At 45.8% G+C, this 24,441-nt stretch overlaps 1 protein-coding gene across 1 annotated transcript in view; it reads left to right on the top strand.

Moving 5' to 3' along the window:
* The window catches only part of XPR1 (xenotropic and polytropic retrovirus receptor 1), a 369,652-nt gene that overhangs the window by 327,585 nt on the left and 17,626 nt on the right, over positions 1-24,441 (top strand). The window contains exons 12-14 of the mRNA XM_069232077.1: positions 6,483-6,649; positions 7,754-7,893; positions 15,303-15,524. Of these exons, the coding sequence (XP_069088178.1) occupies positions 6,483-6,649; positions 7,754-7,893; positions 15,303-15,524 (529 nt within the window). The remainder of the gene's footprint in view (positions 1-6,482; positions 6,650-7,753; positions 7,894-15,302; positions 15,525-24,441) is intronic.

Below are 24,441 nucleotides of genomic sequence, written 5' to 3'. Positions count from 1 at the left end.
TACGGCTGTCTGCAGGAACAGCAGAGGGATAATGCAGTGTCTGCTAAAGCCAGATGGTAAATGGACATTTCTGAAGAAGCGTGGAAGAAATGCTGTGCGCACATGAGAGCACTGTCGCCAAATTATCGGCTGCGGCTTATCCATTTTAAATTTCTGCATCGTTTATATTACAACCCTCGAAGTCTCTACGCTATGGGGCTGCACGCAGATGCTAATTGTGAAAGGTGTCGCGCCCCTGACGCTGATTTTCTACACTTGGCGAGGAATTGTGGGGAGGTGCGCGCCTTCTGGCTGGAAGTGATGCATGCTATTGCGAAAATGACTGGCTTGGATCTGCCCCTTTCCCCTGTGCAGGCGCTGCTTGGACTGGTGGACGGGGTGCCGTCGGCTTCGCGGAGACTGGTGGGACTATTGCTGCTGTTGGCTAAGCGCATAGTGGCGATGTGTTGGGGGAGAGGCTGGGCTCCACGCGGGGCCGACTGGCTGCGAGATACGACATCCGGTCAGGAGCAGTTAACGATTTTTTGGGAACTGGTCCTTGAGGGCTCCCGCCCGAGGGACATTTGGGCACCCCTGCGCACCTATCTGGAGTCTCATAAATGAAATGTTGTGTGCTTTCTTGGTCGGGCACGCACATGGAGGATCAGCTTTGCGTTGCCGCTTGTCTGTGCCATGTTAGTTTGCTGGGATGAATGACTGTGCTGCCGTGTTCCTCTCTGCCGCACTTCACTTCTTTTGTTGGTTGCTGACCTGTTCTTTTTCCCCCCTGGGAGCGCGGTAGCATTTACCCTATTTTTTTAGGTGTGTTTCTAATGTTAATCCCAAGGGCTAGTACAAGATATGTTGGCTGGACCTTGCTGCACTGAGCATAATGGAACTATTTCCCTTACTACATCTTATCATTGACTGGCGATAAAAAAAAAATGACGCTTGGACATTGCCGGGATTATCTATGTCTGTATATGCCCGGCTCCTGGGCTTGTAGTTGTAGGTTTATTAAACTGAATAAATAAATTTTTTTTTTTTTTTTAAATAAAAATCACTGATTACTAAGATTTAAAAAGCCCAGCGTTTCTGTAGCTCCTCTGACCCCTTTGCTAGATTATCATTCACCATGATGATTTCCACAGGGATCATAAGGTTTCACCCATAAACCATGTAAGACTCAATTTTCCAAGCAGTACTGAACAGGGTGGATTCCTAAGGACTGCAGTATTAAGCTTTGGTTTTGAGAGAAACCTTGTCACAGGTGCTGGGAATGAAGCATTTGGCAAGTTTGTTGTTTGCAGGGGTTTGCTTGATGTTGGGTTTTGGCCAGTGTCGTAATAAATAGGAACCTTAAAGCTTAGCAATTTTAAATTAGTATGTTACTACTATGTGAAAGAAATATTATTTATCTCTATTTTAATAATTTGGCTGGTCGATTTAAGTTATGCAGGCGCATATCAGATCTCTGTTGCCCTGGAATAAAGGATGATCTCAGATCCTTAAGGGACCCTTCTGTACATCTCTGTGGGCTAACCACTGTAGGAGAATAGCACTCCACCACATCATCATTTCTGAGAGGTTATAAAAACTGCAGAAAGTGAGAACCATGAGAGGTGCATGGTTTGTTTGTTTCTGTTTTGTGACTGCTCTGCATGAGATTGATGCTTTTTGAGTATTTAAGCTCAACACTTTGAATCTCCAACTAAAGTATAAAATATGCATTGCTGGACTTGGCTCTCTGCTGCAGGGTCACCTCGAAACCTTTTGCCTTTACGCCTCCTATTATCTGAATTTGCTTTTGTTTTCTTCAGGACTCTGCACACTTTACCACTGCTAGCTAGTGCTAAAATGATTTTGCTCATGTCCTGCAACATGTGAAAGTTGGCTTACATCTGATTAGCGTATTGCATTTACTGATGAGTCCCTAGTAGAATGATATACTATAAACCCAGGGCCGGTAAAGTAAATGCTACTAGTGGGCCTTCAGCATTTATTGTGCCACCCACTTAAGGAACCCTTAACATGTCTCAGGTTTGCCACTGCAGCCTGTGGGCAGTTTTAAACTGCTAATCGACATGGAAAAATAATCCCCTTGGCAGGCCTAAATCTCTTTTTTTTTTTTTTTTTTTTTTTAATACATATGTCACCCCTAAGATAGGCCCTAAGTTGCCCAGCAAGGTGCATTGTATTCAAAAAGGTGTACACCCACTTCTCTTGTTAGTCCTGGTTGTTAAAAACTCTTAAATTTGTGTGTCTGCTTCTTACATAGGATAACATGGGATAACATTGGAATACCTGATTACATTTAATAAATTGTGACTTTTGTTGGGGGACAGGTAGGAAGCTCTTGCTTTGAGTCTAAGGAATTGAAATTTGAAACCCTCTTTATTGGTAAAGTCAGATATTGAGTCACAGTTCTGAAAATGGCACTTTTAGAAAGTTGGCATTTTCTTTTCCTAATTATTTGGTGCCTGTTTCCTGGGGCACATGACTAGGTGTAATTGGGCTTTTTGCATTTATCCCAGGCAGTCACACACAATGGAGACTAGGGACCTCATTTTGAGTCTGTCAGGCAGCAGAGGCCGCCCGCCAAACTCTTTAGGACAGAAAACGCCACTCCGGTTTTCCGCCCGCTGGCCCTATTATGAGTTTCTTGCTGGGCAGCGGGAAACAGGCCACAACATTGACGGCGGCTCGTAATCGAGCCGGAAGCAATGTTGCGGTGCGTCAGGTGCAACGGCACCTGTTGCACTTTTCACTGCCTTTCAGGCAGTGAAAAGTGCGACAGGGCTGTCCATGGGGACCCATGCACTGCCCATGCTAAGTGCATGGACAGTGCAGGGGCCCCCATGGGGCTCCCGCCACCCCGTCTCCACCAGCCTTTGCATGGCGGTGGAACTGCCATGCAAAAGCTCGCTGAGAAGGGACTCGTAATCCCCAGGGCAGCGCTGCTTGCAGTTCCAGCACTATCTTGGGTGGGTTTGGGGGGTAAAGCTAGAAGTTTTTTCTACAGACCATGTATAAGCAGGGGATCCTCAGACCCACTCTTCGGTTCACTTCTGCCCTACTGTCTGTGGCCTGCTGTGTACTTCAGAGGAATGCCCTGCTGCTGCAAGAGTACAAGGAAACTTTATTGTATGATTAATTAAAATCTTCACAATAAAACATTGCAGTATGAAATGTTAAAATTTAGTAGAAGTACAGTTTTGTTAAAAAAAGATAAGATCACATAAGCACATGTTCTATTGTTGCGCCCATTACCAGCACCAAAGCCCTTGAGTACATTAACCGCCTAATACATTTTTAAAAAACGATTCGTACCTGTCAAAAAATTCAAGAAGTCACTGAATATGATGGTCATCTGCAGCCAACCAGTCAATAATAATAAACCATGCCTTCTAAGAACATGATTTTAGAACCTTGTTATCAAGAGAGTTTGTGGGACCACCTAATACAAGTACTTAATTAAAATCATATAACCCCCAGTGCAGAATATAAAGTGGCAAGGTTTGGTTTGTTCTAAAACACAAACAAAAAATCAACAACATTTGTGAGATCACGTAATGCAAGTACTTGATTGAAAACATATAACCCACAATGCAAAGTATAAAGTGCAATGTGGAGTCTGAGATGCAGCTGTGGTAACAACCACCTTTTACAGCCGTTGCATTTAGCCCAGAAGGCAGAAATATGGAAGAAAGCGATTTTGAGCAGCATTTTAAGACCCTGGAAATGTGCAATGTGCCTTAATTAAAGTCCTTATTAGCGACAGTCATGGGGGGAGAGTGGCTGTGCATGGTGTTAAGGGAACAAAGAGGGCGGATAAGAGCGTTCTGTTCATTCTGTAAAACTGCCAAGGGAAGTGCATTCCAGTAATAGTCATGTATGTCTGCCACATTCAAGTAATTCCTTTCTGGGATTTCAGTTGTTACCTTCCCGTAGCCGATCCCCTAATATGGTTTAATATTTATACATTCTAGCTAATTCCATTGGAACGTTTCACGTGTAAACATAAGTGACCGCTTCCCTACAGGTTCTTAACCCATGCTGCAGGAATAACGGCTTATAATAGGTGGCTCAGGGATTCTGTGACATACGTACACAGGCGACACCGCTGCCGAGACCCACTTACTGATTTCCAGTGTGCTCTGTATTTCCATAACGTAGTGCCAAGAGTCTCATATATAATATATTTTTTAAGGCTCTCCTGTCCGTTGGGGCCTTCAAATACGGCTGGTACACTTCTGCCTCCTACAATTGAAGAAACCGCGCTGCTGTACATGGCAAAATGACATTGGCCAAATCCAGCAGGTCTCGTAGGCGATCCCTATTGGCTTTGCCAGTGCTTGTTAACTTTGCCTGAGAATTCTCCACCGTTCCTCACCCAAACATGTTTTTCTAAACCATGCTTCCAGATAATAGTACAACATAGGATGGCAAACGGTGGAGGCTGGCTGCCATCTAGCGGATGAGTTTAGGAACTGCCAGTGCTTCAGGCACAAGATTTTCCAGACCTGAAGTTTCCAGACCTGAAGTTACTTACTTTATGTGCTTTTTTTTAGGGGTCGAGCCTGCGAGTGATGCGCCAGCGCATGCGAGACACTCTCGTGTTAAGTAAAGGGCTTGGAGCCCGTCTGTTGCTCACCATCTGTTGACTTGCATGCCACTCTTCTTTACAGCCTCGTAATTCGTTAAGGCATGTCTCCCGTCATTTCCGTTCCTTTGGGTGGAGCAGGGATCAAGCACTAATTGATTTCAACTTAATTGGTGCCCTTCCGCTGCTCCCAACGTGATTGAGGTACTATTTTGTCCCAACTTCCAGTGCCCCACAAACAGAAGGCTTGTGACTGGCAAAAAACAGACCAGCAGGACAAACAAAATTGCAAATTATTTTTTTAAAGCTAACTTTATTTTATTTTGTTGTCTTTTCTAAGTTTCCACTTTTTTTTTTTTGCTTGTGTGCGCTGTCAGAAGATTACAACTTGTATGTAGCTTGGCAACAGCAAGCGATCTTGGTACAATTTAAGAACCAGGGACAGTTTGACCTTAATATTGGTAATGTTTGAAGATACCGAAAAAGTTCAGGTTCTTCGACGGAAGATTGACATGGGGTCATTTTTTGTGTGATAGCAGATAAAAACCGACAAGCTCAAGCTAATATGTACATGCCTTTCTGCCCTGTTCACTCTTAACACCTTGGCCCCTTCTTGTGGTCTCCGCACTTACCTTTTGTTCTCAGTACTCTTGTTGTACCGTGCCCTAGACTCTTGATTGGAGTCACTATTGTTTTGCATAATGATTCTGATATTAGGTTAATTGTTTAGTACACTCACTTCCGTTCCTGGCAAAGAAATGCTAATGTCCACCATTTTCTACTTTGCATTGCAGCACCTCAATTTCTACAAGTACTGTCCTACTAAGACGTGTTAGCTTCAGTACTGTTTATTGCACATCATCTGTGTTGTAACCCTTCACTCTGCTCTTGGAATTTAAAGATTCCTCTGTTTGGCAGCAGATCTGTGGGCTTCCAGTTTAGTTTTCCTTACGCTTCTTATGGTGTGGCCTTGCGCACTGGACATAGGTGTGAGAACTAGTCATTCTCAGTTTTTTTCCCACTTTTCTGTATGTTTGACTCTGGAATGTGTGCGCACTTTGTCGCGTGCGTGTTTGTCTGTATGCCCACTCACCATTAATATTTTATAGGTTCCTTATTTAAAAGGGAGAATGTTTCTGTTCAAAATTTTTCTGCTAATTATTTATATTCGTCTTTCTTTCTATTTTTAGTCGTATACTTCAAAGTATTCCAGTTTGAGCTGGAGGGAATGTCCCAATTTGTCCTCCTGCATTTTTTTTTTAATTTCTTTTTGCACTTACATTACCAGTATGATATTCTTGGAGCCCTGATGTCCTGATTTGGGGCTTTTTCAAAATGCGCTTTATCACAGATGATGGTGAGCTGCAAAGAGTATGCTGTTGTGTTCAGGGACTCCATTGTACAGAAATAGCTGAGAGAAGTCCTATTACTGCTAATAATCGCAGTGCCACTTCTGCTTGCCCACTGAAGTTCTGCCAAAGGCTGTTAATTTTTCTCAACTGAATTGTTACTCCTTCATTGCCTCCCGAACGGGCCGACGAGTAGATCCCCTCCTGGATTCGAATCTATGACTTAGGTTTGTCTCACAGTTCAGGGCACCCTTAGTTGATGTTTCAGAGATTATCTTGATGAGGGGCTCCTAGCAAGGGGGCCTTGTTACTAATCCACTGTGATAACAGGAGCTGCCTTCAGATTACATGGACCTTGAAAATACTGTATATTCTCCTTTGTTTCTCCCTGACTTTCACCAGTTTTTGTTTCTGATGTCTTTATTCCCCATTTCTGATTGTCATCATTTCCACTGTTTCGGTTCTTTACTTCTTACAAAAGTGTTCTTCATAACAGCGGTGCTGCCTGTCTTTCTCCTGTAACACTGGCTCTGCCCTTTTTTTCCTTACAGAGCGGAGCCATCCGGATACTCAAGTGTTCTTCTACCTGTGGATCGTCTTCTATTTCATCAGTTCCTGCTACACCCTCATCTGGGATCTCAAAATGGACTGGGGCCTCTTTGACAGAAATGCTGGGGAGAACACGTTCCTCCGAGAGGAGATAGTGTACCCTCAGAAGGTGTGCACTTTTGACTGCTCCAGTGCTCACATTTGGGATGCTTGGAAGCAGTATTACTGTACTGCAGCAGAGATTTGCTGGATGTTCTGTCATCGAAAGGTGATCGTGTATGACAGATATGTATGTGGGTAGGGAGAGCTTGGGCTGCATCTGCTATACGAAGAACGAGTGTGACCACATGAAGAAAGAGAATTGGTGCTACTGAGCCTGCTTTATTGTAACGCTAAACAAAAATGCCTTCCATAAGGGAAAGAAAGTGCTGCTAATGCTCCATGAAGGTAATGTGTAAACGCACTAAGTAACACGTCAATGGAAAGTGTCTTCTACAGATCATGCACAAAGGTAGAACGTGGAGACAGTAACACCTGTGGGAGTGAGTGAGTGTGGGTGCTGCATGTCTGTCCTGAGTGTGGAATTAGTAAAGCCTGTGGATCGGGATAATGTGTGCTGCGTAATCTCCACAAAGATAGAGTGGATGAGGACTCTGCATATTTGTATGCCGCTCTGTTCTCTCCTTAGAATCTGTCCCTCTTGACTGATAACCTCTGCTAATCATGATGCTGGGTTTATCCCTTTACACAAACCATTTTCATTAACATTACCTACCCTTGCTCGCTTATTATGGCCCTAATCCACCTTACTTTTTCCCAAGCTGTCATCCCCCAGACTGTCATGCTGAGTCTGCTCCTATTGTATTTGTCATTCGTTCCCCTCACTTCTTTCTTGACATTCTTCAACATATATTTTGTAGTTAATTCCCCCCTCATTGCATCATTAGAATCTAGTATGCCTTCTACAGTATTTTCTTTCATTTTGCTTTGTCCATATATCTGGTAAGAACCTTGATGCCCAACGGGTCCCCCTCGTTGGGTTTGAAATTAATACCAGAAGACACTTTTGTTTGGGTTTTCTCCTCAGTCTCCATTGTAGACTAGATCCTGCCTCCACCCCTTTGACATTCCGTCTTTTAACCTTACATTGTTTATCTCGGGTGCCGGGAATTTATGCAGTTCTTTTTTCCAGCCTTGAGATCTTAGGCATTGTCTTTTGTAGACCCATATCCATTGACTGTCGACTGACATACCTTCAATATTCTCTCCTCAGGCCTATTACTATTGTGCCATCGTTGAAGATATATTCCTGCGGTTTGCTTGGACAATCCAGATATCCCTTACAACAATGAATGCCTTTCCATCTGCAGGAAACATCATTTCTACCATCCTCGCACCCCTTGAGGTCTTCAGGTAAATCCTCTTGGTCATCTCTAGAGATTTTGATGGGGTCATTTGTAATCGTCACAGTGTAATTTTTCACAGGCCATTATCTTTTCAGGTTCGGTGCTCCCCTTCAGCATGCAATGAGTTTAGCGTAAGGTTCTTAATCACTCACTTTTGAAATTGTTTGCTTCTTTCTTTGACTTATGGTGTAGGTAAATCGAAAATATTTGGATGAATGATGTGGCATACTATGACCCAGAAAAGTGTGCGGAGGGAGTCCTATTGTAAATTAAGAATGCCATTTTCTTAGGAGCGTTAAGATTTAAAGTAAATTCTTGCACATTTGGTTTATGTTTATTGGCTGAGTTTCAAAGATTAGTGTTCACAGAATTACTACTTTGATCAGTGTGATGTTTTCTGAGATTCATGTCTTTGGGATGAACATGCAGCAGTCCAGTAGTGGAACAGTCCCTTTTTCATAACGGCTTTTATTCTTAAAGGGTAAATTACAGTTAATCAGCCATTTATTTTAGATATTAATTACACCATTTTAATGTGTCTTTTGGAGTTGGGACTCCTTTTGACCCTTAAAGGCCGGGGCCTTCCTTGCAAAATAAATATAGATTTTGGCAGCCTTCAAAGCAACTAGAATCCTGATGTCTTGTAGCACATGGATCCTCCATCCCGGTCTGGAAGGGAAAGGCCTCATGTATTACAATGAATACTTCTCCCTGCAGAGTCTCAATCAACAGAACTGTTGTACAGTACCACAGTGGCTAAGGACAGTTTTACAACGCTACTGGCTATGCAGTAAAGGAAATCTAGAAGTTGATCTGATCCAACATCACTGCTTGAAGTGATGGCACAGTTCCGTAAAGCCAATACCTCTATGTAATTCCCTTTTCCTGTGCATTACAGACACAGATGATTTGGGCGCATGGGTTTCTTGCATTATTCTTATTTTTGGACATTTATTTTTTTGTTTTGCTTTTCAAATACCTCAATCGGAGCAGAAGTCTTTGATTGGCTGCGAAAACACCAGAAGTCTGTGCCATACGATTAACAAGGGGACATATAGGATTTGTGCCACTGTCATTGGAGAACTCATCCCCGGGGCCAACAGGGAGCAAAACACCAAGGTTTTCATGGCATTGGCATCGCTCAAAGAAATATGGATCCTCCTCAGAATGCTAAGGACGTTGATTGTTTACATTCAGGCTCTTCTCAACACCACAAAAAGGAAATGTCACACAAGTCTCCTTCATCTCCAGTGCCACTTTTGCCGTAAGTTAGACCTGCATCCTGTAGGGGACGTTTCTGTGATGTTAATTCCTCTTTCTTTCATCCTGGGGAGCCCATTCACAACCTCAAATAGATGGAGGCTGGATTCCCTCTTCTTCTTTTCGTCCTGCCAAATCTGAGGCATTTTGTTTATCCATTTTTAAAAATATTCAAAGATGGTTCCTCCTAAATCCTTGTTACTCTTTCAATGGTGGACACTATCTTTATGCTCGATGGCCCATATTGGGTGCTTCTGACACTGCCTCAATTTCATGGGTATTACCTTCCTCAGCCTTGGCTTTGCTGATGTGCCTTCTTTGGGCCTGATCTCAGATACGGTGTGCCTGGCCCTTTGCCCAGCCCCAAAGCTCCCATGCAGTGCTATTATCAACCACAGATATGGAACGCATAATGATGTTTTTTAGAACCCATCTCCTCTCTCACTCTTCGCAAGAGTGACTAAATTATAAGACCGCTCATGCTAAGCAGGACCTCCATGTGGCTCACAGTTTGGCTGAGGAACCATGTACTACCAAACATCCAGGCAAAGATGGGTGGAGTGCCTGTTTTGCTGTACATTCTGACTCACTAGGATGCAGCTCTTTTACTTATGGCTTCCCTACCCTGTGTTAGTAAACATTAATTCTAAAATTCGAATTACCTGTTTGACTGCAAAGCAGCATACATTTGTTCACGTAGCCTCAGACAAACTGACATACTTACCTCCTATGTCATGATGTAGTGGCACACTGTGGTCTAAGATGTGATCCTGCACACATGAATCCCTGGATAGGGTCAATGAATATCTCTGGATGCGTATAGCAAACTAATAGGCAAGTCATTTCACTGATTTCTGTTTCAGTCAAAAAGTAGCATAGTCCCCTGAAAAAATACAAAAAAGAGTGATAGCCATTGACATACTCATCCTCTAAACAGTTTGCAGAGTAGATGAACATTTTGATTCAATCACCACACTTTTTGTCAAAGGATACTCAGATAGCCACAATGTTTCAGTCCTTCCAGATGTAAGTGCGTGGGTGTCCAAGTCAGTTCCACAGTGATGTATGCACCCACTCTTGAAAAACTACTTAAATGAGTTTCCCTTTTTCAACCACTTATTGCCAGCAGGAGGCAGATTGTGAATTTATTTGAGTAAAATCACTTTGATCCCATTGTTCACGCAAATCATTACACTTGGAGAATCCTTTCAGCTCTTGAAGAGGTAATTAAAGTACACCACAGCCCTACAGAACTCTTTCTGGGCTTCAAATACATATGGCTTAATTCTTTTTAAGCAGCCCCCTTGTGTCATCTTCTACAAGAGATAACATCTCTTCTGTTGAAAGGATCCATGAAAAGATTAGTACAGAATGGTATAGAAAGGTATGGAACACTGCATAATTTCTGGTACCTAAGAAGGGAGAAGACTTTAGACACGTTCTGGATCGGAGATATTTAAATTGATTCCTGAAAATGGTGGCCACCATAACCATGATCCTGTGAGACCTGGATCCCGGAAACTGGTCGATGTCCCTGGACCTCCAAAATGCCTGCCCTCCACAACAGGGAGTGCCCCATGATACTCCATGTCTTTCTAGTGGACGGTATGTAATATCAGTCTGAGTTTCTACTTTTCATCCTTTGCCAAGGATTTTTCTTTTGTAGCAACATTTTTGCCAATCAGGCATAGAGGTGCTACCTGCCATGTCTGAGCACTTACACCCCTTTTAACAAGGCCCTCACTGATAGCTTGATGGACACTTGGCCAAAGCCCTATTCCTGCTCACAATTGACTAGACAGGTGGTCAGGTGTCACATATCGGCACCTGGTGAATTTCTCACCAGACATCCCACTTGTGAGAGCCTGGTGATTCAAGCTTCAACCAGCAAGGTGAATCCCATTTAATTAGCTGCTGCTCCTCCAGACAAGGAGCCTAAGAGGATTGAGGCATTTGAAAATGTATGTTGTCCTCTGCTAGCCTGACACTGAAATCAGTCAGTGCTATTTGTTTGTTGAGTCGCTAAATGCATGCCCATGAGACATGGCCAGTGAGATCTTGCTGATGGTTCTAGAGTACTTTGGGGTTTTTCTGGCGCAAACAATTCATGAAGGACAAGTATGTTATTCGTGCTGGCCTTGATACTACTGATTGTCTGGGAAGGTCGGTTGGCACCAGTGAGGTGCTCCACCAGCACCCACGGATGTGTTCCACAGGATTTTCTGGAGCTGTGCAAGTTTCTCGCTCGCTCTCTCTCTCTCTCTCGCTCGCTCTCTCTCTCTCTCACTCTCTCACTCTCTCTCTCTCTCTCTCTCTCCAGTGATCTGGGATATCTCACACTTTTTTGGTGAAAACGGTGACTTTGCCTTTTATCATTTTAAAGAAAGTAGGGCTACAGTGCTCTCCCTGGTTCTGGTGACCCATGCTAATCAGTGCTCACATCAGCTCTGAAAATTTACAGGCTATTCCAGGGAGCTGCAAAATAGGCATCGACAGTCCCCGTTCCCTGCTCTCCTCCCCTCAAATACTACAACAGTCAACTCAGTCTTTTCGAGGCAGAGAGGGCATGTGTTTACAGTCTGGCTGGGGCACCAGTCCTCAGAGTCCTATTCTGATAAGGCAACAGCAACCAAGCTGCTTTTTTCACCCTTGGCGGAGCACCACCCACTGTGTGGGTCACTATTCAGCACTTTCTTTCAGGGTGTCAATCCACCACTTCCAGCAGATGGGTTCTGAAAATTGTTCGGTTTGGCTTTGACCAACCCTTTATTTTTTCTCTTCCAAATCTTTGGCCCTTATTAGAATGACACTCAGAAAAGCACATGTAATTTTGCTGCAAAAGGCGCGAGTATTACTTTCAAAATGTGCTATTGAGAGGGTTCCGTACCTGAAAAGCAGCTAGAGACAGTGGCCTCTGGCCTATTTTGAACGTTCGATCTCTAAATGCCCTCCTGCGGAAGGACACATTCAAAATTCTCACGCTGGCCTAGATCCTCTCTGCTCTAGGAGGAAAAGGGAGGAGGGGGCGGAACTAGACGGTTTCCTTTGACCTACAGGACACACATTTGTGTTTACCGGTTTTGCAGTCCCACAGACGTTATTTCTGGGTGATGTCGACCAGGAGCATTTTCAGTTTGCTTTCCCCTCACCAGCGCCCCTTGGGAGTTAATAAAAGTGAGAGCAGTGGTTGTATCCTACCTTTGGAGGTTGGGGATACCAGTTTTCCCCTACCTCAACAAATGTATGTCGAAGGCAGGTTTGCCACAGTCCGTCGTATACCACCTCCGGACAGCTGCAAACCTCCTGACATTATTGTGGTTCAGGATCAACGAGCCAAAGTTGCACCAGCCTCTTTCACAGAGGCAACTATTTATTGTAGCCATCCTGAATACATTGTATTTCAAGGACTTTTTTTTCCCCCACGAGTCGAGGACATTTGGGATGGTGGAACATATTGGTTGTACAATGGAACTGGAAGTCCCAGAGGGCCCAGTATCAAGGAAGTCGTTTGGAGGTTGTCCACATTTCGGAAGAGACGGCTCGCAGTCTGCAGTTGTGGCTTCTCAAAAAGCAGTTGGTCCAGTGACAGGCCTTTCTCCCATCCTATCCCAGAGCTGGAGGTAGTGACAGATGCGTCACTACTTTGTTAGGGAGGTCATTTGGGGGAGGTGGAGATCAGAAGACTCTGATCTGTGAGGGAGCCCCATTCTTTTGGAGGTGGGGCCATTTGTCTAGCACTGAAAACCTTCCTACCATCCAAGGGTAGGCTGGTGCAAGCTATCACAACACCAACGCCATGTGGCATTGCAGCAAGCAGGGCAAAGTGGGGTCCTGGCTCTGTGCCTTTGTGATTGGTTAGAGTGTCGGGCATTTCCCTGATCTCAAACCTCCTACAGGATCCTTGAATGCCAGAGTGGATGAGCTAAGCAAGTGGTGTCAGGTGGAGGTAGGGGGGGCACAAATGATGTCTACATCCCAAGGTATCGCAGGGCATCTTCTGGCAGTGGGTAGAACCCTGTTTAGATTGTTTGCCTCTGTTGAGAAGGCGAAATGTTGAAGGTTTTATGCATTGGAGTTTCCATGAGGACACTGATTGGGAGATGCATTTCATCCGGAATGGAATACAGGACTCCTGTACGTCTTCCTGTCTCTGCCTCTCTTTCCCCAAAAACCCAGCATCAGCATTGATGAGGCCCAAGTCATCCTACAGGCTCTGGATTGTGCCAGTAGGGTAAGGTACCCTAAGCATGTGCTTGAGCATCTGTCCTCCTGTCAGGCTACTGCTTTGAGAGGATCTTCTGTCCTTCACCTGAACCTGCACAATCTACGCCTCTACATGCGTGGAGATTGAGTGGTGGCAGTTGACTGTTTCATCTTCCAACTTAAGATAAGGATATCATCCTCTTTGCCAGGCACCCTTCCACAAAGTCCATTTATTCCAGGTACAGAATTGACCCTTTACAAGCTAAGCTGTCAGGTAATCCTTTGCTTGTTTTGCCTATGGCCCTTGAAGACCTTGCAGTGGGCCCTTTTAGAGGTTACTTGTTGGCCTTTTCAGACTTTATACTTTTGTTGGACCAACCAGCCTTGTTTAAATAATCTATTGTGATGAGGTTTATAAAAGGTTTGGCCCATGTTTTCTCCCCGATCGTTTGTGATGCTTGCTGTGTCTCCTGACTTTAAAGACTATCTTCCTCATTATGACTGGCAACGAGGTTATGTAAGTGAGTTCAGACACTGTCTGTGCAACTTCTCTACACAACACTTTCTACACAACATTTGTCCCAGAAAAACTGGTGTTGCTGATTCAGGTGGCTTTCTTTTCATAAGTCATGACTCCTTTCCATGTTCGGCAATCCTGCCTGTGTTCTTTGCCCCACCCCAACCCAGTAACGCCTCCTAACCTTCTTACTAGCCCCCACCTCCCAAATCACTCAAATTGGATAGTCCTCATTGTTTGGACCCCAAAAGGGTTTTTTACATTGATCATATCAAAGAATACCAGATATATGATCAGCGTTTTGCAGGGTTCTCTGGGGCAAAAAAAGGGAAGGCAGTGCAGAAGAGGACCCTGTTGAGGTGGATAGACCTCTATACTGGCCAAGAAGCCACCTCTGCAATAATATGGATTGCCTGTCCTTGACATTTGCCAGTCTGCGGCATAGGTGTCTGTGCATATGTTCACTAAGCACTACTGCCTTGACAGCCAGATCCAACAGGAAGAACATTTTGTGCTTGGTCTTGAATAATGTTTGTGGCTGAGCAGAGCCCACATGGGGAGTTATTGCTTTAGTAGCTATCCTAAGTTGAGAAATCAGCCGTTAGAAATATCCAAGAGAAGAACAAGGTACTTACCTTTGGTAATGCTTTTATACTCTGGCTGACTGCAAATTCCTCACTGCCCTCTCGCCTCCCCGTTTTGTGGAGCGTCCTCTCTTTAACATCTAAAAAGGTCCCAAATTAAAAATAAGCACACTGGAACCAAAAAAAATTTCACACCTTGTGTCTGAAGGTGCCTCAAGGAAAAAACAAGAGACTGACATCACTGTTTAAGATTGGTGCATATATTCTGCTCACCTCTGTCACTTCTGGGGCAATATAAAGTAAATGTAGAGCCACACAATGCCACCAAGCGGCGCATTGGAGCATTGCTGGAGAAAACGTTTGAGGTCCAATCTGGCACATGGGGAGTATTCTGAGCCAAGGAATCTGTGCCTAGATATTGCATCCACCAGATAGTGTTATCAAGTGTAAGTAACTTGTTCATCCTACATTTGCTACACTTTTTTCCAGGAAACCTGAACGAGAGTTGTGTCCAGAGTCCCTAGTCTTTAGCTTTCAGTGGGAGGAATCATGTATTGAATAAAACTGATGTTACAAGCAGGAATCTTGTTCTTTTCTTGCTTTGCACACAAGAGATGGCAGTGTTGCTCTATAGCCTTGCATTTGGTGGGGTACACAAAGTGCAAGCTCTTGACTTACTGGATTTACAACATCCTTTGTAGATATTTTGTTCGGTGCTCTTTGAGTATTATATGATTCCTTCTCCTTATTTATTTCCTGTACCCCTAACTGATTATCACAAGTACTTCAGATGGCTGTGATCTGCAAATCAAACCACTACATTTGGTTATTATCTCATTATTTCTCTGACAGACGATTTGTGTGGAACTTCTTCCGTCTGGAGAACGAGCACCTGAATAACTGCGGCGAGTTCCGAGCCGTACGTGACATTTCGGTAGCCCCAATGAATGCAGATGATCAGACCCTCTTGGAGCAGATGATGGACCAGGAGGATGGTGTCAAGAACAGACTGAAGACCAAGCCATGGAAGCGCAGTCTCAGTGTGTCGCTGCGCCGTCCGTGCGTGCCAACTCAGTACGTTGTTCCCAGATCAGGCCTTGCATGCTTTTTTTGTGCACCTGTATTAATGCAAGTACCTGAATGCTGTTCTCTGTATTGTTACTTATTTTGAGAATGTTTTTAGATCGGTTTTGGCAGATCTTGTGAAACTCAGAAAAATCCAAGTTTAAATGGTGGTGTTGTTAGGGTATACGTATGTATTTTGAATCAAACATCACAGGTCAGGTTGACATGTTTCAACACTATTTTCTGCCTAGCTGGGTAATTTGGCTTCTTTTTTTTTTTTTTCTTTTTTTCTTACAACTGTGTTCATTGGGATTTCAAATAATACATATCTGTTCGTTCATATTGCCAGAAATTAATACTCAGGGTTCTTAATTACATTGCTATATAGCCTGTTGTTACCCAGTGCGCACTTCACAAAACCACAGTCACAGAATGACCTATAACTTATTAATTCCTTGGCATACAAAATTATACTGGCAAAGTCTTAAGCCTTCTCAGGTTCTCGGTTGAATATTTGCAAGCCAGGGAGTTGGTAATCACCTGGGATAACTTTGCAGGCAGGTATGCCTGTCCTCCCTGTGTGTGTGTGTGTAAGCCAATAACGAAATAGAAATAAACAAAACAGTATAACCAGTTAACCCAGTAACTTGCCCAGTCTTCCAGAAATCACATGTGTGGTGTGGTGTGCTGATGCCCACTCTGACCCCCAAGTACCAGGGGCTGGTGTGGAGGGGGGGGGTTAGAGGAGGAGGGAGCAAGAAGGGACCGACCAAGGGGGAGGCCCTGCCCACGAGACAGACCGACGGCGGTCAGGTCGGTGCTAGCTCTCGTTCATCCCTGAGCCACCTGGGGTCAGGGCTCCACCCGGGTCATTGTCCGCAGCAACGTCCAGCATTTCCAATGCGTCCACCACCTCCGCCCACAGTGGAGTGATCGATCGGCGCCTCAGTCCCCTCATCTCTTCCTTCTGCAGTACTCTCTCCTCAGCCCACGCCCAGTGAGTAACGTCCGCCGCCCATGTGGCCAGATGGGGCCCATACTTGTTTTTCCAAGCCATTGCCACTCTTCTGCTCGCTAATACTTATGCCAAGTCTGCAAATCTATTCCCCACTTTTTTAACTAAGGGCTTGTCAAAAAGGCCCAACAAACATACCGCTGGCCCATCATCGAGTTGTCTATGTAAAACAGTATTGAGGCGGGCAATCACCTCTTCCCAGTAGGGTCTTGACATTGGACATTCCCAGGTAATATGGCGAAGGTCCACATCAGCCAAGACATCGGGGGCATGCTCCTGTCGTCGCCCTGTAAATCCGGTTAAGTCTGCGCGGGGTGAGATAGGTCTTGTGGATATAGTTATACTCTATAAACTTCAGTCGCGTATTACGTGAAATCTTGTGTGCAGAGGTTAGAATCTTATGCCATTCGGTATCTGCCATGGTTCTGCCTAAATCAGTGTCCCATTTGAGTAGCAGTCCGTCCAGTGGTCTCTCAATCATCTCATTTAATGCCTTATAAATCCAAGTGACCAGGTAAGTACCTCCACCCACAACCAGCATAGTCTGGAGGGCTGCCGCGGCGGGTAGTTCACCACTACCGTCTCCCCACAGTTCCTTCAGGGCCGGTGCTACAGCCTCATAAGTCAGGAATTGGATGGCAGGCAGACCCTTTTGATCTGCCAGGTCCCCGAAGGGGATCAGCATCCCTCCCTGATAGCCGTCGCCCACTGTAGTGATCCCTCCTTCTGTCCAATATTCGAGTTGTCTGAAGGTGAAGGCCGACCCAGTCGTACCACATGGGAGTCCCACAAGGGGCAGCGCAGGTGCATAGGGATTAATTGTGTCTGTTCTCCGAAGGGCTCTACGCCATGCTGCTAGAGCTGTAGATATCAATATGTTCGGTCTGGGTGGTACTGGTTTCCCCCCGAGCAGTTGTGCTGTGAATTCCTCCCCTTGCCCAGCTGCGCCATCCAGCGTTGTCTCCTCTAAGTCTAGCCCATTTAGCCATTGCGCCGGCCATTGTAATTGAGCTGACAGGTAATATAGTTCAAAGTCAGGGGCTCCAAGTCTCCCCCCCCCGCACCTCAGGCGACAGATGAAGAGTCCCCATTGCCACCCGGTGACATCCCCGCCCCATATCAGTTAGCATTGTAGAGTGTCTAGTGTCCAAAACTAAGACGCCGGGACAGTCAGCAGTAAGTTGGTAAAATAGTAGAGACGTTTAGGGAGTATCACCATCTTGGAAAGTGTGATCCTGGCCATGACTGGTAGCTTTAAGGAGTGCCAGAAAGCCACCTCTGTTTTCAGAGCCTGGTATGCTTTCCCCAGATTGCCCTCCCGGAGATCCTTTCTATTATGATAAATCTGGATTCCCAGATACCGAAACGTTTGGGGGAGCCCATTGTACATCCACCGGCACGAGAGAAGACGCACCACTCCCTCAAGCATCGGGAATACATACGTCTTTCGTCTGTTAAGCCGTAAGCCCGAGTGTGGACCGAAATTTTCCAGCGTCTGGAGCACCTGCGGAAGCACAATGCCTCCATCTCGTACGTAGATAAGGAGGTTGTCTGCGTACAGTGAGATGATGTGTGGGATCCCCCCCCCCCCCCCTCTAATCACCACCCACTCCCGTCCCCTATTCCGGAAATTATCTGCCAGTGGCTCTATTGCTAAGGCAAAGAGTAGGGGCGAGAGCGGGCAGCCCTATCTGGTCCCCCCCATAGATTTCGTAGCTGGCAAATATCGTGCGTCAGGCTTTGACTCTAGCTGTAGGGTGGGTATAGAGCGAGTTTACCCATCTTCCCCACTCCAGTTCCAGGCCCATGCGTTGCATCACCGCCTCCAGGAAATCCCATCGTATTGTGTCAAAGGCCTTTTTAAGATCTACGGACTCTATCATAGCTGTGGGGTCATGTGGGTGTTTCTCATCATAAAGCAGAGCGTAGAGCTGCCATAAATTATTGGATGTGTTTCTCGCAGAGATGAACCCATTTTGGTCCTCATGAATCAGGTCCCTCATGTGGGAGTAGTCGGTTCACCAGCACTTTGCTGAGTATCTTGAAGTCGTTGTTTATTATTGAGAGTGGGCGGTAATCAGCATCCTTCGCCCCGTCCCTCCTCCCCTTGGGTAGGGGCATCACCAACGCCTCCCTAGTGGAACGAGGTAATTCCCCCTTCTCAGAAGCCTCTGTGTTCATCTCCACCAGTCATGGTGTCATTACTCCCACGAACCTTTGATATAATTCAGGGGGAGACCGTCAGTCCCTGGGGTTTTCCCAGTTGCCAGGTCTCTTATAGCAGTCTGCACCTCTTGCGCCGTCACCGGTGCCCACAATTTTTCACTGTCCGACGCTGGCAGCCCTCGCAGTTGTAGTCCACTCAAGTAGGTATGAAGAGCACCCCCCTCTGCCACCAGCGGCGCGCTATGTAGGGTCATGTAGTAAGATCTAAACTAGTTGTTAATGTGCATTGGTGCATACAGTATAGTCCCGTCCTGAGTTACAAGGTGAGTGATTGGTGTGCCCCTACTTTCCGGTTTTATCAGCCAAGCCAGTAGTATCCCCACCCTCCCCTCCTCTGCGTGCATTCTTTTAGTGTGTATTTTATAGTCGTGGCAGCGAAGGCGCTCCAGCGCCTCATTATGTGCGTCCCGTGCTGAGAGCTGTCAAGGTGCCTCTGGATTGGCACCCATCTCCGACTCCCATCTGCGTAGGGTTGCCTCTATGCAAAAGACTTCAGCCATCAGTTCCCTTCTGATTCCCACTGTTTGACCCAGGCAATGGCCCCGGATCACCAGCTTTAGAGCCTTCCATTCCACCCTCCGTTCTGAGGCCGTCTCCTTATTTAGTGTGAAGTACTCTGTCAGTCTAGTCGCTAGAGCGCTGCAGAAGACCTAATCTTCCAAGGCTCTAGGAGGCGTCACGTCGAGATCAGCGGTAATTTCTCAGCTGTCTGCATCGTCACCAGCAGTGGACTGTGATCTGACACTGTGTGGCCCAGGTACTCTGAGTGTGTGAAAAAACTGCTGATGCCGGCCATACAGAGCATATGGTCAATCCTAATATGTATTTGATAGATGTGAGAGTAATGTGAGAACTCCCTGCAGTGCTGGTGCTGTAGCCGCCATATATCTTCCAACTCCCACCCAGATCTCCAACTTGTCAAACCCCTTGCCACCCGGGTTGCCGCCCCCGCAGAGGTGGAGTAGAACGATCCATATTGGGATCGGGGACAGCATTGAAGTCACCCCCCAGGACCGCCCGGGTGTCTGGCCAGTCGGGCTGATAATGTGTGAAGGAAGGAGACCTGATCTTGGTTGGGTGCGTATAGGCTTCCCAGTACTATTTGTCATCCGTATAAGCAGCCTTCTACTAATACGTACCGACCCTCCCTGTCTGCATCTACCGAGACTGGCTCGACTGGCACTCCCAACATCACCCAGACCAGCGCTCCCCATGCATATGCAGAGTATGTGGTGGCAAACAGTTGCCCCCACCCTAGTGAGATGTGACTCCTGTAACATAGCAATGTGGACTCCCCTTCACTTCATGTATGTCAGGATATTATGGCGCTTTGACACGTTACCCATCCCCGACTGTTCCAAGACATCAATTTAAGAGTAGTTGCAGCATGCATCAGGGAATTAGTGCGTCACTCGCCCTGAGACAATCACCCCCACTACAATCCCCCCTCCCCCCAAACCACACACACCAATCCTTGCTCTGGGCATCAACAACAGCAATAACAGGGCTAATCAAACCCCAACTCCCCATCCCCAGGTCAGTGCGGCAGCAGCCGACCGCCCAAACCTGTGTTAACAGTCTGGAACTAGCCATCGTCCTCACCCCACTGGAGTAGTCCAGGGACAAATGGGGGGTATGTTCGTCCTACAACTTCGTGATGGTGTCGGTCATCGGCGACGTCTGGACCGGTCCAGATTTGCACTCCGGGCGCCGCTCCTGTATAGGAAATTCTATGTAATGGTGGAAGGTGACAGCAGTTAAATGATGTCTTCAGCTGTCTGAGGTGTCATGTGCGGCAGACCGCCAGGAGGGCCCACAACCGACTCATGATCCGATGAGTCCTCTGTCTCACCAGCATCCGTGTGGCTTGTTTTGTCTTTATCGGATGTGGGCGACTCTGTCAGGAACACGTCCGCCTTAATCGCTGCCCATTTACCCTGACTTGCTTGCGTTTTCGTTGGTCAAAGCATTCTGTCCCTGTGAGGCCGATCTCCGGAGCGGCGTCTCTTTTTCTGGCTTCTAGCCAGAGGATGCTCACGCAGGCTCCGGTCATCTTTTCGAGTTCTGTATGTTTCAAGCCAGGACCATGCCTCCTCTGGGCTCAGGCAAAAATAGGTAGGCCGTCCCACATTATTTTCAGTTTTGAGGGAAATAGCAGAGCATATCGAATTTCTTCAGTCCTTTGGGCTTTTTTAACTTCAGTATAGGGCGCCCTCTGCTGCTATATAGTCTGGGTACATACTGACCCTGCTGTTCTCTATGTCAAAGGGGCCTTCTTCACACGCTCTCCAAAGTAGCAAGTCCCGATCCTTATAAAGGAGCAGTTTGGCCACAACAGGTCTGGGGGGGTCTCCCCGGTGTGAGGGGTCTAGTCGGGACCCTGTGTGCCCTCTCCCGGCCAAAGAACGGCGTGAGCTGTTGGGGGCCCATAAGCTCTTTCATCCAGGGTTCCAGATAGGCCACCTTGTCACTGCCCTCCACTCCTTCTGGTAGTCCTACAATCCGGATGTTATTGAACCGACTGCGGCCCTCTGTGTCTTCAGCCCTATGTTCCAGTCTCTACACTCTGTCATTTGGCTTCCTTAAGGACCACTATTACCTATAATTACTTACTCACAATGGTGATAAACCAAAATGCAGTATGGTGGTGCGAAACTGTCACACTTATAGAAACATATGTATGTACAAACCATAAATGGGAATTTCCTTATCTTTGATTGCATTGGAGGGAATGAAAAAAGACAGTTATCATTTTTGCAGTGTGAATCATTTCTGGATTCACATGGTGTGCATTATTCTGCCATCTATTGGTTGGGTCCAGAATTCTTTACTATTTTTTAGTCCTCTCTTTTGTTTTTTGTTTGTTGGGCATCGACAATACTTCCAATTGGTGTCCCATGTGACGTTGTGCTTCCTCCAGAAGCTCCAAACTTTGGTGCCATCTTCAGATTGTTTTTTTTTTCCGTCGTTGGGTCTGGAAGCCTGCCTAAAGATCTCCAACACAGAGAAGATGAAAAATGTGCAGAAATCACCGAAAAGTTCACCGGATTCATTTAGATTGCTGACAGAACTTCAAGAGGAAGATTAGGAGAAGGAAATTTGAAATTTGGGAGAATTTCGGAGAATGCCTGTTCAGGGGCCTCCCTGAAGGGCCTAGATGGAGAAAACACCTTTCCAGTTTTGCAAGAGCTGCTATATTAAGTTCTCTTACAAAGACAAGCACCCAGTCTGCAACTTTGTCTCCCTTTTGAATACCGGAGTGAGAACTGCAACGCCTTCTCAGCCTTGATGCCGAAGACGCTGAGGGTAAGAAGAGACAGAGAAGGGCACATCACAGCATGCAGAGCCAGCAGACAACACCATCCCTGGGGAACCTAGGCTGTCCAGTGAGGAATAAGATAATTTCTCCGAAGAAGCTGGGTGAGACACGTCGGATGCAGAGGTAAAGATAGTCGAAATCGAGGAACATGCAACGAAGAAGAAAAAGGACACGCTAAGAGAAACATCGGTCTTGAAAAAAATATTTTGAGCCAAAGAAATCTGACGCACTCACATTAAAGAGGGCATCAGCGTTGAAACACTCGCCATCCGAAGGCATGCCCCGAGAGAAGTATCCCACAGACCCCTTGAGGGGGACTCCAGTGGTGGAAAGATTCCCGAAAAATTCAAGGTGTCAAAGGATGTACTGGGAAAAAGACGCTTCAACGTAAAAAAAAATGCATCAAGAGCAGAACACCGAAGCTCGACCACCGATACGTTGAGCGAAAGATTCTTCCATGTATGAAAGGAAGACTCTGAGTCGCAACCCCAAATAACGGGTCACCAAAATCAAAAGGAAGCAAGAGACTGGAGACCGAAAGGTTCTCACTTTTGCAAAAGTAAATGGGAGTTCGAGAGTCTGAGGGGATTCATGATCCCACATAAGGCTTTGATGCTGAAAGATCTTGGGTAGAAAGAGTTCAAGGAATTAGAACCTCCCCTTACTCAAGAAACTCAGGAATAAGAAGTAGAGCTTTCTATGAAGAGGAGGAAAAACAACTAACTAAAAGCTTTCAAGGATCAGAAGCTGAGTATGCATAACAATGCCAGGAGTTAAAAAGAGACTCCCCAGGGGAAGGAGTGGACCCTTGCCTGTCAAGGTCCTCACCACCAGATGACATAGGCATGTATAATCAAGCATGCTGCTGAAAAATATGGGGTACAGCTGGAAGAAGAAAAACCTCAATCATGTTTTCTTCTGGAAACCCTAATTCCAACTCAAACAAGAAATCAGTTTCTGCCCATGCTGCCTAGTGTCCAGGATCAGGGAAGAGAAGCATTATAAGAGCATGCCACTCGTAGAGGAGTAACCCCAAGGGCAGAGAGTGCAGCTAACTAATGGTTCATTGCCAAGTGCAGTGCTTTGTTAAGCCGCCTTGCCCACCAGCACTGGGAAGAAACTGGGGAGCTGATGAAGCACATCCCAGAACAGTGCCAAAAGAGGGCTGCTCACTTGGTGGACAATGGCAAAAATATTCCCAACACATGCCTGAAGTCCGCTCTGGATACAGCTGATATATCCAGCTGTCAGATGATGATTATGGCGTTACCCTCAGAAAGCAATCATGCCTAAGAATCTCAGGATTCAAACGGAAGGTAAGGCCAATATCCACAATAGCACATTCAAAAGGGAACAACTTTTTGATAGCACAGTGGATGACAAGCTGAACCAATTAAAGAAAGATTATGAAACTGCGAAGTCAATGGGAGCACTGCGGTTTTGTGGAGGAATGCATAGAGGAACAACACCATCACGCAGACTCACTGGAAAAGGAACTTGTGAGATTGGAACTCCACAACGAGGCTTTCAGGGGACCAGCCAGACAACTGGGTTCAAGCAAGGATGGCAAATCCAACAACAGGGCAGAGAGCCATTTCGTGACAGAGGAAGGGGTCACCTCCACAAGGGAGGATCTACTGCCATACACAAGTGACTCCGTACAAGCAACATTCATCAACAGCAACAAGAACATAAAACACCAGTAAGAGGCAGATAAAAGACTTTTCCTTCAGGAGTGGAGGAAATTAACTTCATACAAATGGATACTAAACTGAATCCAATTCGGATACTGCATAGAATTTTTAAAATTCCCCCTTCTCCCCCGCTTCCCCTAGCAAAGGAGCCAAAGAGAAAAGTTAATTCCACAGATGAAACAACAGGTCTCCTTAAGGAAGTAGAAGAATTGTTGGGAAATAATGCAACAGCAAGAGTTCCAAAACAGGAAATCAACAAAGGAAACTATTAACTATGACCAATTTTGAACCTAAGGTTCACAAACAAGTTCATAAAGACTCAAAATGACAACTCTGTAAGAGTTCTTCCCTCAAAAAGAGGAGGATGATTACATGGCAACTATAGACTTAAAAGATGCATACTTGCACATCCCAATGAATACACAAACAAAATATTTCTGTGCTTTGTGGTGAACAAGATACACTGCCAGTTCTCAGTACTAGCAAATCGGAATAAAATCTGCCCCAAACATGTTCAAAAAAGTGCCTAGTAACAGGAGCAGCCACCTCAGAAAAAGGGGCATACATACTTACACGATTGGCTGGTACGAGCAAACCCTTACAAGCCTATTCACATTGGGATTCTCTATAAAAATAGAGAAATCGTCCCCACAACCAGAGCGGGAAAAGCAA

The sequence above is a fragment of the Pleurodeles waltl genome, chromosome 4_2 (assembly GCF_031143425.1).
Source record: "Pleurodeles waltl isolate 20211129_DDA chromosome 4_2, aPleWal1.hap1.20221129, whole genome shotgun sequence".
Lineage (NCBI taxonomy): Eukaryota > Metazoa > Chordata > Amphibia > Caudata > Salamandridae > Pleurodeles > Pleurodeles waltl.
The sequence above is the reverse complement of the archived record's forward strand: the minus strand, read 5'-3'. Positions and strand labels throughout refer to the sequence as shown.